The 16676-nt window shown below is 43.9% G+C and overlaps 1 protein-coding gene across 1 annotated transcript in view; it reads left to right on the forward strand.

Annotated features, from left to right (window-relative positions):
• The window catches only part of CPAMD8 (C3 and PZP like alpha-2-macroglobulin domain containing 8), a gene marked incomplete at both ends in the record, with an annotated part of 65267 nt that overhangs the window by 25751 nt on the left and 22840 nt on the right, over nt 1-16676 (forward strand). The window contains 14 exons of the mRNA XM_084221341.1: nt 316-458; nt 870-921; nt 1557-1855; nt 2588-2813; nt 3358-3534; nt 7278-7359; nt 8962-9118; nt 9555-9629; nt 11947-12112; nt 13147-13233; nt 14115-14251; nt 14593-14748; nt 15134-15196; nt 15953-16191. Coding sequence (XP_084077467.1) covers nt 316-458; nt 870-921; nt 1557-1855; nt 2588-2813; nt 3358-3534; nt 7278-7359; nt 8962-9118; nt 9555-9629; nt 11947-12112; nt 13147-13233; nt 14115-14251; nt 14593-14748; nt 15134-15196; nt 15953-16191 — 2059 coding nt within the window. The remainder of the gene's footprint in view (nt 1-315; nt 459-869; nt 922-1556; nt 1856-2587; nt 2814-3357; nt 3535-7277; nt 7360-8961; nt 9119-9554; nt 9630-11946; nt 12113-13146; nt 13234-14114; nt 14252-14592; nt 14749-15133; nt 15197-15952; nt 16192-16676) is intronic.

Here is a 16676-nt window from a genome sequence, read left to right on the forward strand (position 1 = left end):
CTGGGCCTGTTTCATTTCCCTGAAGAGATCAGTGGAAATTTTTAACCAAGAGAATGACAACAAATTCTGTGCAAATAATCCCAGTGAAAACTAGAAACCAAAAACTAGGGAAGAGTTTCTCTGTTGCCCCGTGATTGATCAAATATTGCCTAATTTTAGATGTGACCACTCAAACACAGATAAAGGGAATATGAGAGAGGTAATTACAGCACTTGATGTGCTGTTAATCAGCTGCTTCTTAATTAGTTTGGATCTCTGACTTCTAGAGATCTTCCTATCTCAAAATCTCTGCTGCTTTTCCCTTCTGTTTCTTAGCAAAAGCTTTTGCCTATGGTGGGACCAACTGCTGCCAGGAGGGGATGCAGAGCCTGAAGAATGGCAAACACTCAGAGGACTCTTACTTGGACAAAAGGAGCCCTGTGGGGGTGGATTATGTTCGCAGCAGTGTCATTATTGAGGTGAGAAAACACCAATTCAGGAAAAAAAAAACGCTTGGGAAATTGTGAAATAAACCTGAGCAGGTTTATAAAGACCCTCAAGGTGATCACAGCGTGTTGGGAGATTGGAAATAATCAGCTTTAGTGGGACTTGTACAGAGAGAGCCCATTTGAGCTCCTCTGGTGAATCTTCAACACTGTTCAAATTTCTATTTTATGGGATCTTTCCCTGTTAATCTAAGAAATACAATCAAAGGGAAGGTTCTCTGGCACTGCTGTGGCTAACAGAACACAGTGCCATCACTTTTCTATAAAGAATATAAAGCACTGCACAGCAGCAAAAATAATTTCTGTATCTTCCAAGTCAAACTGGGATCTGTTCCTGCTAATCCAAGCCCTGTGGTTTATGCATGGATTTCTGTCTTTCTATAGCCAGAGGGACTGTCCAGAGAATACACCTACAGTGTGTTCTTCTGCCCAAATGGTAAGTTCATGATTTGAATGAGATATTCAGTTTGTTTGAATCAGTTTTAAAAAGAAACATTTGGCTTCTTAAAAAAAAAAAAAATTAAAAAAAATCTTTGTTTCCATTTCTCTGTGATTGATGAGTTATGGTCTGTAGGAAGAACTTGTAAATAAAGAGTCTTTCTTACCTGGCTGGCTAATTATGAATTTGCTCTAACTGCCCAAGTGATTTCTGGAAATGGCCATTAAATTCCTTTACTTTATGGAACAGTTTCAGTATTCAGCACTGTGGACAGTAACTGGGACTGTACTTTATTTTCAGCTGGTGTTTTAAGATTCAGTTCTGGAATCAGTCTGTCCTTTCTGCCAGAGATTTGGAGAGCTCAGAGCTGGCTCCAGTAGCTGAACAGAGATGCTTTTGACCGCTAGATTAGAACTGAAAAATCACTTGCTGAGCTCATAAGAAATTCAGCTGAGCAGTTTGAAGTCTTTTCTGCCTTGAAGGGGGTAAAAATAAAAGATGAGAAGAAACAACCCTGTGTATTTTAGTATGGAAATAACCCCCATGTACATAGCAAAGCTCTGTTTGAATTTCAGCTATCAGCTCGAAGCCGAGCTCCAATTCTGACAACATTCCCTTGTTTTTCTGACTAGAGAAAATACACATTTCCACACCTAACAAATATGAGTACCAGTACCTGCAGAAGCCAGCCCAGATGAGGCACTTTGAGCTGGCAGTGAAGGCTCACAATGATGCTCACCTGGCCCTGTCCTCGGGCCCCCACGACATGGCCGAGATGGCCGAGATCGTCATCGGGGGCCAGCAGAACTCCAGGACCTGGATTGCCACCAGCAAAATGGGAGAGCCAGTGGCCAGCAGGGACACACCTGGCATCCTCTCCTGGGATGAATTCCGCAGCTTCTGGATCAGCTGGAAAAATGGAGTTATCCAGGTACTGAACTCTTCTGGGAGTCTCCTTGTGAACGGAGTTTGAGCACACACAGAGCAGTTTTTCCTCGAGCTTCATTCCTGTTGCCTTTTCCCTCTGAAGCCCTGATCAGGCTGTTGTGATCACAACAAATCTGCTTTTGCCACCAATATGTTCTCAGGACCTCAGTCCTGGTTGAGATGGAGACAATACAAAGCAATGTACTTTTGCCATTGTCTTATTTGCCATATTGTCTTATTGCTATTTTCAGAAGGCTTCAAACTGTTTTTATTCTAGCATGCATCCTTTTTATACCTTACAAAGCTCCTAAGTTAACACTTTACTCATTGGTGACAAGAGACAAAGTGTTTGTTGGAATAGTTGCAGGTTTCTCTTATTTCTCCTTTTTTCTTTCTTGGTTTCTCTGTCAACAACCTTGGTAGAAAATTCTTTCAGGGGTAAACGTGGATCCTCAGATCAAACTTCTCTCTGGCTCACAGAAGTTGCTCTAAAACCTCTTCCACGAGTCCTCAACATTTGTAGTGATGAAACCTGCAGGCCAAGCCTGTGGATTTCTCATTGAACTCCCTTGCACTGTTTTGTGGGTGGGAAGGAGAGAGCTATTGCTGCATCTGCAGGGCACACCTGGGCTGGGAGGTGTCCCAGCACAGCAGGCACAGTGACTCCACCTGGGTGGGCTCCTTGAACTCCACCTGGGTGGGCTCCTTGAACTCCATGGTCTCTTGTCCCTTCCAGGTTGGCCACGGTACTCGGGTGCTAAACGAATCTATTATTGTGGAGTGGACAGTCCCCAAACAGCTTGAGGTGAAGTACATTGGCTTTTCCACAGGCTGGGGGTCAATGGGAGAGTTTAAAATTTGGAGAAAAGAAGAGACTGATGAAAATCACAATGAAGCATTTACTCTTGGAGTTCCCCACAACATAATTCCAGGATCAGAAAGAGCTACGGCTTCAATAATAGGTATCAATAATCAGGAGGTATCGCTTAGGTACCCCTTCCCAAATGTCAACAGATGCTCCAGCTGTTACTTCTGACCAGTACTTGAGTCATGCACAGCAGATAAGATAGTCACAGGCACTTTAAAAGGTTTATTACTGCTTAATTCTGGGGCAGATCATTCCTTGGGGTTTTTTGTTTGAAGCCTTTTTGGGTTGACAGTGGCTTGAAGTTGGTGTCACATGAGGGGCTTGGCAGGGGCACTGTCTGCTCCAGCTCATGGTGTTTATCTCATTGTCATCCTCATCACAAATTGTGCTGTGTTCTAAACTGGTCTAAACTGGGAAGTCATGGATAATCAGAGGCTGAAATGTGGAATTTCTTTAATCTAACAAGAGATTGAAGGGCTAGGACTTAACAGCTGAAGGACTTCCCACTTCTCTCAGTTTATTTAAGCTGATTTGGGGTAGCCAGGAGATATTAGTGCAGTGAGGTGGGGGATAACCATAAAACACCAAAAGGAAACTTTAATTGCCTGATCCTGAACATCTCCCCTCTTTCTCATCAGGAGATGTGATGGGTCCTACCCTGAACAACCTGGACAACCTGCTGAGGTTGCCCTTTGGCTGTGGGGAGCAGAACATGATCCACTTTGCTCCCAATGTCTTTGTCCTGAAATACCTGCAGAAAACCAAGCAGCTCAGCCACGAGGTGGAGGTTGAAGCTACAGATTACCTTGTTCAAGGTAACTCATCACAATTAAATTTACAGATGGAGACAAAGTTTTGAATTCATAGTTTTGCTTTACATGTCCCTTTTTGTAATCAAGAATAGCCCAAGTGGTGAGGATTCATCATTTCTTGCGGGATAATCTCAGCGTGACATATTTTGATGGCAAGATGTTTTCCCTTGATATGTAACCTGTGTTTCCCTTCAATAACTCCTAGTTCAGATGTTTATTGATTTATCTTAATCTTTTTTCCTTAGCTGATTTCTATGTTTAAGCATTTTAGAAAGTAAAGGAAAATGAAACTTAGTAAAAATCTGTATATTTAGGGGGTTTTGCCTTATTCATAAATTGTCTTTTTAAACCTTTAGTCACTAGAGTTATGGCTCCTTTCTGGACTTTTTTTAAACAGTATTTTCTTAGTAATAGTATACCAAAAATCAAAATTTGGTATCCAAAGTAGTTAAAAGCCTTCATTAGATGGCTCTAGGTTATCTGTCCTCTCAGTGTCCTGTCCTACTTTACTAAGCAGCTCCTCAAAACAACCTTTTTTCTTTTTTTCTTTTCTTTTTTTTTTTTTTTCACACTGTTTTTCTCAGCATTTGTTTTGGGAAGAGCCACATGCAAAATAGTTTTATAACTAAGTACAATTCTCAGGACAAATAAGAATTCAGAGATCATTAAAAACCAGAGTGACCCAAAGGGACAAAGCTCTCTTGTGTATGAGTCAGACAATAGTCATGTCATGAAATCAGAGGTGACAGGGTTAGGTGGTTCTCCTCTGAAAATATAAATATAAAATGTAATATGTGAGATATTTCTTGTGTTCAGCAGCAAAAGCCCAGTTCTGCTTCCTCTGCCTGGCTCCAGTCATTTCACTTGTAATTTTCTGGGCTTGCTGGGAGCAGTGAGGCAAAGGGAATTTGTTAATGGCCCGAGTCAGTGTTTCCTTTGCAACATCATTTGCTTTTGTTTCTTTTTATGAATCTGCAAACCTTCCAGGTTTTTGGCTCCAAACTCTGTTTGCTAATTAACCCTTACAGAAGAAACCCCCAAGAGTTTTAAACCTTCTGTGCTCACTGGAACCCTGCCAAGTGTAAGGTTTAGATGGGAAATGCTCACTCTAGAAGGCTTTTGTGATTTACCAAGCCAGAAAACTTCTTCATCCCTCAGGCATCCATCATGGAAAGTGCTGATAATAAATGCCAATAATTCCCATGTATTCCTTCTTCTTTTGAAGTGGCCTGGGCTAAACCAGCCAGTATTTTTTCTACTTTCCCACCAAAAAAAAAAAAAAAAAAAAAAAAAAAAAAAAAAAAAAAAAAAAAGGCAGGTGAACAAGAGAAAACTGAAGAGGGGCAGGTCTGCAATGATGCAATGAGCCCCAGAATTCAGAGAAGTGTTTAGAAAAGAAGAGGGCTCAAAAGAGCTGCAAGACATAAAGTCTGTGCCACTCCCAACCAACAAGCAAAGAAGAATAGCAGTAAAAGCAATGAAGCATAATTCAGCTCAAAATCACAGAATTACAGAATATCCTGAGTTGGAAGGGACCCACTGGGATCATAGAGTCCAGCTCTGGAATGAGTGGCCCGTACAGCCTTGGCAGTTCTGGCACCACGAACATTCAAAAACAGGAGAACAGGAACAATGAGAAGAGGGATGTAAAATATAAGAACTGAATGTGTCCATTCACACACTGGAAATGAACACTGAGAGCTGTTGAAGCAGGCAGTGCTCAGCAGTAAATCCTACCTGAGGGCTACAGGGGGAAGAAAGCAATTTAATTTAACACCTATTTTTTTTGGAGGAAGAAAAAAAATTATACCATTACTTAAGCTTTCTGCCAGGTGTTTGTACCTATCCCACACCCCCAGATAAAGATGTGGTGGCTGCAAGAGCTTCATCAACCTCTAGGTGTTCATTCCTCCCATTTTCCAGGCCTTTCCCTGGGAGCAGTCTGGGGCTACAGAGCAGCTGGGGAGTGTGGGAGTGTCTTGGTTTGGAAAGCCAGGTGTCTGCTAAGGAAGGCAGGAGCCTCCCCTGAAATGGAGAATGTGAACCCCCTCTCTCCAAATTGCTATAAATTCTAAATTAAGGGGCTCTCAGGCAAAAATATGGGAGCAGGGAATAACAGTTCTTTAATGGGGAAGAAAATAAAAGGATAAAATAAACAATGAAGTGAACCAAACCAACACTGACAGAGCCAGGGCACAGCCTGGCACCCTGTGGGTCAGGGTGCTGGCAGCAGGGCCATTGGAATTGTGGCTCAGCCCTCCTGCAGTGCCAGGGGTGGTTCTGCTGGAGCAGGGATCCTGGAGAAGGGGGCAGAATCCTCTGAAGATCTAGGGGCAGAGGCAGCTGCTGTTCCTCTGGGAATCCAGTGCAGAAACTGTGCTGATGTTCCAGAATCTCCAGATTATATCCGGGTAGGAATGTTTGAAATGTCAGATTGTATCCAGGCAGGAATGTTTGCAATCTCAGATTGTATCCAGGTAGGAATGTTTGATATGTCAGATTGTATCCAGGCAGGAATGTTTGAAATCTCAGATTGTATCCAGGTAGGAATGTTTGCAATCTCCAGATTATACCCAGGTAGGAATGCTTGGCTCCTCCCTCTGGGCTCACATCTCCCATGGGATGCTGCAGCTCTTATCAGCCATGCAGGGACATTCAACAGCCTGTTATCAGCAGATATCTCCCCAGTTGTGGAAGAGATAAGGAAAGCTGCTCAATTAACAGAACCAGGTGCCACACAGATGGTGATAGAATCCATCCTGCCTTGCAGTCTGGCACAGGGAGTCAAGGGCAGCCCCTCCTCAGGGACTGAGCTCAGCAGAGAAACTTCCCCTCCACAAATGAAACAAAAAATCCACTCCCATAAAAACCTTGTGTGGTGTGGAATAAAACTCCTGTGCTGCAGAATTCAGCAGGCATTAAGTGCTTTTTGACACAATCTTTTTGCAGGTTGGAGTTTTCCTTGTCAGAAATATCCATCCTGGAGGATTTGACTCCAATGGGTGTTTTAGAGCTTTATCCAAATGTGTGTTGTATATTCATCCATGTGGAGGGATGAATACACATTTTATACAATTCATTTGTTGGCATGAGCGTGGCTGTAGACAAACAGGGCTGAGAAACAAATCATTTTCCTAGTAGAAAGAGCATTTTTTATTTTCAGTTTTTGTCCTCAGAAGACATTCCAGGAGAGAATTCTTATCTTCAGCATTCACCTTAATTATTCACCTAATTATTATAATGTTAATAATGATGTCTAAAGCAAACCTTGGGACTGCCCCTGCAGCTGGAGGTGTTCACATGCATTGAGGTCACAGCTGTTGTTTTTATGTTACCTAAAGTTGTTCCAAGCAACAGCTTTGGGAAAAGTCAGAATCCAGCTGTAATGTCACAGGCAAAACCTTTTCATTTCCAAATGGAAGGAGAGTGGCTGTATGATTAAGTAAAAACCTTTTGATAATGCATTTATTTCAGAGAAGTGTCAGATTTTCAGCATTTGCAGTGTCCAAAAGGCAGGAGCTGCAGTGTCCCAGATGTTACCCTGAGCAGATTTCTGGACAAACTGCACACAGAGCTGGCTCTCACTCACAGCAGAATAAGAAGCTGCCTCAGGCAGCAGAATCCCTTACACATGTTCCAGATGTTCTGAGTCTTCATTCACTTTAAAAACTCATTTTTCTCTGTGTGAGGAGTTTTGGACTCCCCAGTTCTTTTCAATTTCTTTTCTTTTTCCCAATTCCTTCCAGGCTACCAGCGCCAGCTGACCTACAAGAGGCAGGATGGCTCCTACAGTGCTTTTGGGGAGAGGGACTCCTCAGGGAGCATGTGGTGAGTGGCTGTTTAAAACTGAGCTCAAACTAGTTAAACTGAACTAAAACTGACTTAGAAAACTGCTAAGCATTTGCTAAGCAGGAAAAACACACAACTGGGAAAGAGGAGTGATTTTCCAGCTTCTCTTGTGGTATCACACACAGTGGAGAGGAAAATATTCAATAATATTCCATGGAGTTGCTGTGCAGTGCTGCTGAGTGCTCTGACTGCATTAGCTGGTGTGTTGGAGGGGATTCAGGACTCAGGAGCAGTTAGGAGAGTTAAATCTGCTAATTAGTCCAGGTTTCAGGCACAAAGCTGTAGTTAAGGATCATATCTGCAATTGGAGAAGCAATTAAAGGGTATTTAGGCACCTGACTCCATTAGGGAATGGAGTTTTACCTGAAGCAGGGAAATGTGGCAGAGGCTTCTGTCAGGTGAAAAACCCACCAAAACCAGCTCAAAACCCCTCCAAGACATCCTTGTACCAACAGGATGGGTTTGTGCACTGTGATCTTTGTGATCTTTGGATTTGTGCACTGTGACCTTTGGAGATACTCCCTAAATACATTTTCTATCACATCAGTTTGTTGTATGTTCATAAACTTTTTCTCTAAAGTAGTTTACATATTCTATGAACTCTTTAGCATGGCTCCTCCTTGGTTCTACTTTTTTAGAGTATGTTAATTCCTTGGTTGTGGTTTTAGTCTTTTTTTATTATAATTTTTAGTTTTGGGCTTTGGTCTTCAGTCAGTGAGTGCTGATGGTTGGCAGATTTGTACAGGTGTCTTCATTATATTTTTATTGGATGTTACCCCACCCCAGCAGGCATTTTAACACAAAAACATTATATCAGCTATTTCACTAAGCTTAATTAACAACAGAAATAAAAACTATATCTTTATAACAAAGTTATTTTAATACCACACATACAAAATCCATTTTAATATTTGCAAAAAGCCAGTATTATAATATGTATCTATAACACAGGGAACTTCCACCTCAGCCCCAGCATCTCCCAGTCCCTGGATGTGAAATGTGGTGACACAGAATTACTCAACACTCCAAAAATCCCCTGCCAGGCAGCAGAGTTTGCTACCCTCCCATTCCTCAGGGGCTTGTAAATGCAATGACTCAATCCCCCCAAGCTGGCCAGTGCTCACACTTGTTGTCAGAGGTTTAGAATTCCAAAAACACTTCTGGTGCTTTCTGAAGTCTTAATTCTGTATAAAGTGTAGCACAGCTTCAGGCTTGAGGAAAGGATCCTGATTTCTTATGAGAAATCTATTGATTCTTAATTTTAAAATATTGATTCTTAGCTTAAAAACTTTAATAATTTGGGATGAAAAAGAACTGTATTTCAGAGTGTGGCATAATTATGACAAATACACCTTTGAGTTCTACTTTTTAATTTAGTTTGTCGACCTTTAATCCTTTGCTTACCCAAAGCCTGGTCAGTGCTCAGGTGATTTTATGTCCCATGAGCTTTTAACAATAATATTTAGTGTTTCCCAACGAGATTTTTTCAATTTGTGCTTTCTAAGAATATCGTTTTTTCCTTACAGATGCTTTAATCTGAATTTTTTTTTCTCAGTAAAGATGATGAATTCATTTTTACAGGTTAACAGCTTTTGTCCTCAAGTCCTTTGCTCAGTCCCGTGGGTTTATTTTCATTGACCCCAAAGAACTCTCAGCTGCCAAAGACTGGATCATCCAGCACCAGAAAGAAGATGGTTCTTTCCCTGCTATGGGCAGGATACTGAACAAGGACATTCAGGTAAAAACCACCCAGGATCAACTTGCAGCAAGGACATTTAAAAGTTGTTATCAGAGCATGAAGTGATGCAGTTTGAATGTGAATTTTGCACTTGAAAGGCTGGGATGCTGCAGGGAGAACCAGGGGGATTTCATTTCAGAAAGGTCCATCAGAATGTGTCTGTGGGCTGTCCCCAGAGGATGGAAATCAAGGTGTGAAATCTTAAAAATTCCTGCATTAAATGTGTCCTCAGGCCAGGGACAGCTGGCTCCAAGCAGTGTGGGCTTGGGTTCCTAAATTTTGTATTCCTTGTGTGCAAAGAAAAGAAATTTGGTGATGCTTCAGCTTCTCCTCCAGTCCTAACACATCCTTTGGGTTGCTTCAAAATCTGGTTTTTTTCCTCCAGTGTCCTTTTCTCCAGTTTTCATCCAGTGGTTTGTGTTGTTTGCCCTTCCAGGGTGGGATCCATGGGAAGATCTCCCTGACAGCTTATGTGGTTGCATCTCTTCTGGAAACAGGTGTCACTTCTGAGGTAACAAAAGCTTGGTTAGAACAGCTCCAAAAATTCTCTCCATTCTTTCTTTATAAAATCTTCATTTTGCTGGTGTTTGCCTTCAGAGGTTCTGTGCTCTCTGGAATGACTGACAGCATCCAGGGAAGGGGAGGCTGCTGGAAAGCCTTGGGATTGTTCTGAAGTTGTTCAAGGTGGTCTCCCACCCTCCAGCCATCAACTCATGATTATTTCACCAGAGCAAAACACTCCCCTGCAGCCCCATCCTCAACCTCTCCCAGAAATTACTGCAGAAAGAGATTTTCTGCCTCTTAGCTTCAAGCTGTGAGTGCAGCCTGTGCTGATCCTGCTCTCTTGCCTGCAGAGATTCAGAAATCCTGGCTTGGTGCTAAAAGCAGTTTAACTTGGGGATCCAGAGAGCTCTTGTGGTCTGGCTTGGCTGCAGTGGCCAAAATGCTACTGCTGTTGGATTCCAGTGGCTCTGGAGAGCTGAGCTCCTGCACTGAGCTGGACTGAGGGCTCTGCAGAAAAATATTTCTGTTCTTTGCAATGAGACAGAGCAGGAACACTGCAAAAAAAAGAAGCAGCTATGTAGAAATGGCCAATTCCACTGGGAAAAAAACCCCAAATTTCCAGTACAACTGGTGTTTTTGGAATTCCTCCTTAAAACTCCTGGTGGCACAGTGCTCCTGCTCTCTGCTGTGTTTCTGCCAGCATGCAGCTTCACCAGGATGGAGATGTTCAGGTGAGGTTGTGGTGGCACATCCCCACTGACCAGCCCTGGGAGGATGCTCCCCTGCAGATCCTCTGCAGCCAGGGGAGAGGGCAGGGGGGCTGGGAGGTGAAAAGAGGAGGTGCAATGGATGCTGCAGCATCTCTTGGAGATCTGCTCTCACACAAAAGGGCCCATTCAGGCACAGCCCCGTGGGTTTGTGGAGGTGTCAGGTGCCCATTCAGAACCTCTGAAAACCTCAGCACTCCTCACCCATCCCTGTGGAGCCTGAGGAGTGAGACCAGGCTGCTGCTGCAGGCAGATGCCCCCTAACCCCCTGTCCTTATTAAAATTATTAAAAATTCAGAAAACCCTGCAGAGCTCACAGAGGAACTTCCTGCCTCCCCTGTGAGCAGTGATGTGATGCTCTCTGGGCTGCTGTGTGGCAGGGCAGCCCCAGCAGTGCAGTTTCTGTGCATTCTAATGGTTTTCCTAGAGGAGATTTGTGAGTGTTCCTAATGATCTGAGCTAGGAAATGAGGAAGGGGAAGGTTAGTGCCACAGGGAAATCAAAGGAAACCAAATTACATCAAGTCCAATTAAATTGTTTCTATAAATTATCAGAGCCACGTTCCTGCATGGTGAGGTCATTGGGGGAGTTAATAAAACATGTTTGTTGGCTGCAGGGACCCCTGGGAACCTTGGCCTTTATTATCCTCTGGCGTCTGCCAGACGCTCCAGAGTGTCAGGAACACAATCAAACCTCCAGCCCAGAGCTCACCCTGCCCTGCTCATCTGCTGCCTTGCAGGGCACACAATTTCTGCAGCTCTAGGGGAGGAAAAGTGTGTCTCAGTGTTAGCCTAAATCATTCTTACTCTGCTGTTTTCACTTTTTTTTTTGAACTTTTGATGAATGGCTTTTCTCTGTTAGCCTAAATCATTCTTACTCTGCTTGTTGCACCTTTTTTTTTTGGGATTTTTGATGCATGGCTTTTCTCAGGGTGTCCAGTGTGTTCTCAAAGTGTCCATGCTGTTCTGCAGAGAGCAAAATGTATCTTTCTGAGTTGATTGTGTGGTTTTTGTTTGGATTTTGTTGGTGGCTTTTGTTTGGTTGCTGTTGTATTTGCTGGGAAATGTCCCGACAAAGGAAGGAATGATGAATCTGACTCCATGTTCTCAGAAGGCTAATTTATTACTTTATAATCCTATATTATATTAAAGAATACTATGGTATACTAAAGAATGCAGAAAGGATACTCAGTGAATGCTAAAAAGACAATTAAAAACTTGTGATTCTCTCCAGAGTCTGACACAGCTTGGCCCTGATTGGCCAAAGAGTGAAAACAACTCACAGCAGAATCCAAAGGAACAATCACCTGTGGGTAAACAATCTCTAAACACATTCCACATGAGCAAAACTCAGGAGAAGCAAATGACACAAGAATTGTTTTCCTTTCTCTGAGGCTTCTCAGCTTCCCAGGAGAAAAATCCTGGGCAAAGGGATTTTCTCAGAGAATGTCAATGCCCCACGTTGCCTTTTTTTGTTTTTTAAATGTAACGAGTACTAAAGCAATCCTAACTCCTGAGACTGGTACATCTACCTGGGCTCTTTCCCCTGTGAATGTAGGAAGAAAGAACAGCTGTAGACAAAGCCAAACACTTCCTGGAGTCCAACCTGTACTCAGCAGAGGATCCCTACACCACTGCCCTGAGTGCCTACGCCCTGACCCTGCTGCACAGCCCCAGCGCTGCTGCCACCCTGCGCAGGATGAACAGCATGGCCATCACCCAAGGTAGGAGCCCTGCCTCACCTCTTGGTCCTCTCTTTGTTCCTTGGATAGGAAAAGGCAGCAAAAGCTGGTGTTTCTTGTGCCATGTGAGTTAGTAAGGGAGGTTCTGCCAGCTGAGCTGTGTGGGTTTGGTGTGTTCCTGTGTTCTTGGCTATTCTGCCCCCACAGCAGCTAAACACAGCCTGGATGCTTTGAGCCCTGGAGAGGATGGGGCCTGGGGGATGAAGGATGAGGGATTCCTCACTGGCAGTTTCACTCAGAGGCTGATTTTGGAGAAAAAAAAAGAAATAAAATCCCATCTCTCTAAAGTGATAACATTTGTGTTCATATGGAAATCATCACAGTTTCCTTTCACAAGCACGTTTGGGCTGCCATGAAGCTCCTTTGTGCTCTCTCTAGGATCAGACCCTTGGTAGGACCCTTTAAATCCTATCAGAAGAGGAACACCAACAGGACAAACTCTAAATCTGGAATGTTCTTTTCTTTATCAGTACATGATAAAGAAAATAAATAAAAAAATAAAGAGGCAAGATTTTCACACAAACCCAAGTTTGGCTTTGTAAGGCAAGGGTGCTCCTGGTTTTCTTTGGAGAGGGCTCCACACACATGGCTGATGCTGAAGGGAGGCAAATGCAGCAGAATCACAGAATATCCTGAATTGTAAGGGACCAGTGAGTGGCCCACAGAGAGATCAGAGCCACAGCCCTGGTGCTCAGTTCAGTTCTCAAACCAGCAGAGTGATTTCGAGTTGTTCTAAGGCTCTGCAGTGCCCTCTAACACCTCACATTCCCTGGTGGTGTATTTAAATCCAAAATCCAAGAATCACCTGAATTTTTTGAATCATCTCTTTCATTCCAAAGGGAGCTCCTTGCCCAGGCACTGAGTGTCCAAAAGGAGGGACAGTGCAGCTCAGGGCAGGGAGCAAAAATGGAATTTGGCTCTTCCCTTGCACAGAGGCTCAGCTGCACTCCTGCTCTGATAACAGCTCTGTCCCTCTGCTCTGATAACAGCTCTGTCCCTCTGCCCTCTTCTCCCAGATGGATTTACACACTGGAGCCTCACAGGAACCCTTGTCACTGATGAAGACACCTTCATGGGGTTTAATGATGGACTCTCTCAATCAGGTAATTGGGAACCTGCAGGGCAGAGGCAGAGAAAAGGGAAGGGGCTGCCACAACCAGCCTGCATGTATTGCAGGGAATTGTTTATAAAATACAAGTATTCTGAAATTGTCACTCAGGGAAGGGTCCAAGAGAGCTCAGAAAGGCAGGTAACATGCTGAAAGAATAAATGAGAGGCAGAGCAAGATGTGGTCCAGACAGGACAGGTTTTTCAGCCCCAGATGTCTCATCAGCTTTCACTCCAGTTTTATAGAGACAGAATCCCAAGTGGCTCTCACTCTTCTGTCAGGGAGCAATAATTCAAAATGGAAATCTAAGGGAATTCAATTATATTTAATTTTAGAGCTATTTATCTTTGAATTTTCAAATGAACCTAAGGATTGTAGCACTGACACTTCAGCTGATTTTTCTACACTTTGGTTGTCACAGCCACAGAAACTGAATGATGCTGGAATTTTCAAGCCACTTCAAGCCACTGACTCTTTGGATATGATGCAGGTGCAGCAATGCTCAAGAGGGATCTGACTGGATATTGTATGAAAATCTCTAGGGCAGGACAACAGTGTGGGCAGCAGCAGAGTAGAACTGGAGTGGGAGAGGAATTACTTGTGGGATACAGTCAAGAAAAAGAGTTTATTGTGTAATAATTGGTTATTTATTGCCTGAAGGGAGGCTTATATTGAAAGCTGAGATATTTTAGGCAGCTGAAGCACCTTGGGGGCAGACATTTTAACTTCCCTTTTCCTGTGTTTACGTCTTCAAACTCTTAACTTTTTAGAATTATTTTTCAGTTAATAAATATTCATAGAACTGTCTCTAGACCTGCCTGGATTCTCACTTCTAGGTGGTATTTTTAATTTCTTTTTAATTCACCCCTCCTTCAGTTGTTTCTGCAGAAGTGGAAATGACATCCTATGCCCTTCTGACCTACACACTCCTGGGAGATGTGGCCTCTGCACTCCCTGTGGTCAAGTGGCTCTCACAGCAGAGGAATGCACTGGGAGGATTCTCATCTACTCAGGTGGGCAGCCTCTGGGAAAGGTGCCTGGGATGCAGGCATTGGCAATTGATTCAGGAATGTGGAGTTTCCATCTTCCTGACAGAAATTGTTTGTGTTCTGGCAAGAGGAAAACCTTTCCAGGGCTCTTTACTGCTTCCTCCTCAGACTGGTAATTTGAAATGAACACAGAATTTGTCCTCACAGGTGTCTTTGATAGGAAAAGGGAACCAAACCTGATATTTCTTGTGCCATATGAATTAACAAGGGGGATTCTGCCAGCTGGAGCTGAGCAGAGCTGTTTGGAAGTTTGCTGTGCTCCTGCATCCTTCACTATTCTGATTTCTCCCTCTTCTGGCCCCCAGGACACCTGTGTGGCTCTGCAGGCTCTGGCTGAATATGCCATCCTTTCTTATGTTGGAGGAGTCAACCTGACCATTTCCTTGGCTTCTACAAACCTGGACTACCAGGAGACCTTTGAGCTTAACAAGATGAATAAAAAGGTCCTTCAGACTGCAGTGGTAGGTGGTTTTGTGCAGGCAGGTTTGTAAAGCAATCCACATTGCTGGGTTCTGAATGAGGGCTTGGATCAGTGATGGTAAAAGCAGAAGTTAAGCACTGAGAGCTGTGGGACTTGCTGTGGGTTTGTGGCTGGATTCTGCTGGGAAGGAGGCAGCACTCCAGATTAAAGGCATTTTTCACCATAACCAGTGCCTGATGTTTATTTTGTGCTGCTGTTTGTCTCTGCCATTGGAAGTGCAGGTGGTGAAGAGACTAAGCCATGCTCACTTCCCTTCTGCAGTGTCCTTTAGAAAGGTATTTTGTACAGAACAGAGCTAAATTTAATGTTCATTTCCATTCTGAGTGCCATGTCTTGTCTGTGTCTCACCTGTGCATTCTCCCCAGATCCCCAGTATTCCAACAGGGCTGTTTGTGAGTGCCAAGGGTGAAGGCTGCTGTCTGATGCAGGTGAGCTTGGCATGGGGCTGGAGAAGGCATGGCAGCAGATGGTCTCTAACCTCACAGCCTGATTGCTGCTTTTCTAATCCCACTTTGCTGCGAGGAAGGACTTACACTTGGAATTTCTCTCAAAATTGTTCTATTACTATTGGGGTTGCTTTAATTTGGGAAGTGAATGTGTAGATGTCTATGTAAGCTCTGGTAGAGCTTATATAGAGACAGAACTGTGTGTTATTGTAGCAACAATTCCCCCCTGAATGGGGAATAATTAGCACTGACTCCATGACTCCAATAATTAGCATTGACTCCATGATTGCAGAAGGCTGATCCATTGCTTTATTAAGCTCTACTCTATTACACTGTACTGTACTACACTGGTAAGAAACTCATAACCTTTACAGACTGTCTGATGCAGTTTTAACTTAATTGGTCAATCAATCCAAACACCATCCAGTGTCCAATTAAGAAATCACCCTTTGGTAAACAATCTCCATAACACATGTGCACAACAGTAGGTGCACCAAATGAAGATAAGAATTGTTTCTCATTCTCTTCTCTGAACTTTCTCAGGAAAATCCTGGGAGAGAGCTGTGTCTCTCTCTGTTTAGAGGGTATGTGATTACCACAAGCCTCTGTTGCCTCTTTGCCTGCCATTCCCCCCCTCTGAGGAGATCTTGTGTCTGTGCTGGACATTTGTGGACAATTTTAGTGTCGACATTGCACTGGAGCTGTAACAACCCACCTGGATTCCTTTTTCTTTCCCAGATCGATGTCACTTACAATGTGCCTGATCCCATAGCCAAGCCAGCCTTCCAGCTGCTGGTGAACCTGAAGGAGCCCAAGGCAGAGCAGCCCCTGCCAGCCCCAGCCCCACTGCGCTCGGGCTCCGCCGCCGAGCGCCGCCCCGGAGCCCTGCACAGGGACAGGGCCCTGGGGGACGACGAGGATCCGGCCTCAGACCAGGACCACCGAGAGTACAAAGTCATCCTGGAGACCTGCACCAGGTAGGAAATGCCACTCCTGCCCCCCACTGAATGTTTGGTTTGCTGATCTTGGTGGCATTGTCACCGAAGGGGTGTCAGGGACAGACAAGGGTGATACACAGACTCCACCTTCAGAAGGCAAGAAAAGCACTTTATTATTAGAAATCCACAGCTCTTATCAAAACAATGGTGGGCCTAAGACCTGATTGACCTTTAGGAATCTTCTCTCACCTATTGGTCAAGAAGGGACAACTCCTTCTTGGAAACATCTTTGACAAACAGAGATTGCCTGCCAGGTGCAGAGATTGATGTAATAATTGTTTTAATTCTTTCTCTGAGCGCTCTCACAGCTTCCCAAGGAAATCCTGGGAGAGCAATGTCTCTCTTTGTTCAGAGGATATGTGATTACCACAGTGCACAGCCCCTCTGTGCCAGGAAAGCACTGAGGTCTCTCTTGCTGCACTGGCTGGATCTCAGGATTTTCAGCAGAATTTTCAGCCACCACT

Source organism: Fringilla coelebs (assembly GCF_963513975.1).
Source record: "Fringilla coelebs genome assembly, chromosome: 24".
Lineage (NCBI taxonomy): Eukaryota > Metazoa > Chordata > Aves > Passeriformes > Fringillidae > Fringilla > Fringilla coelebs.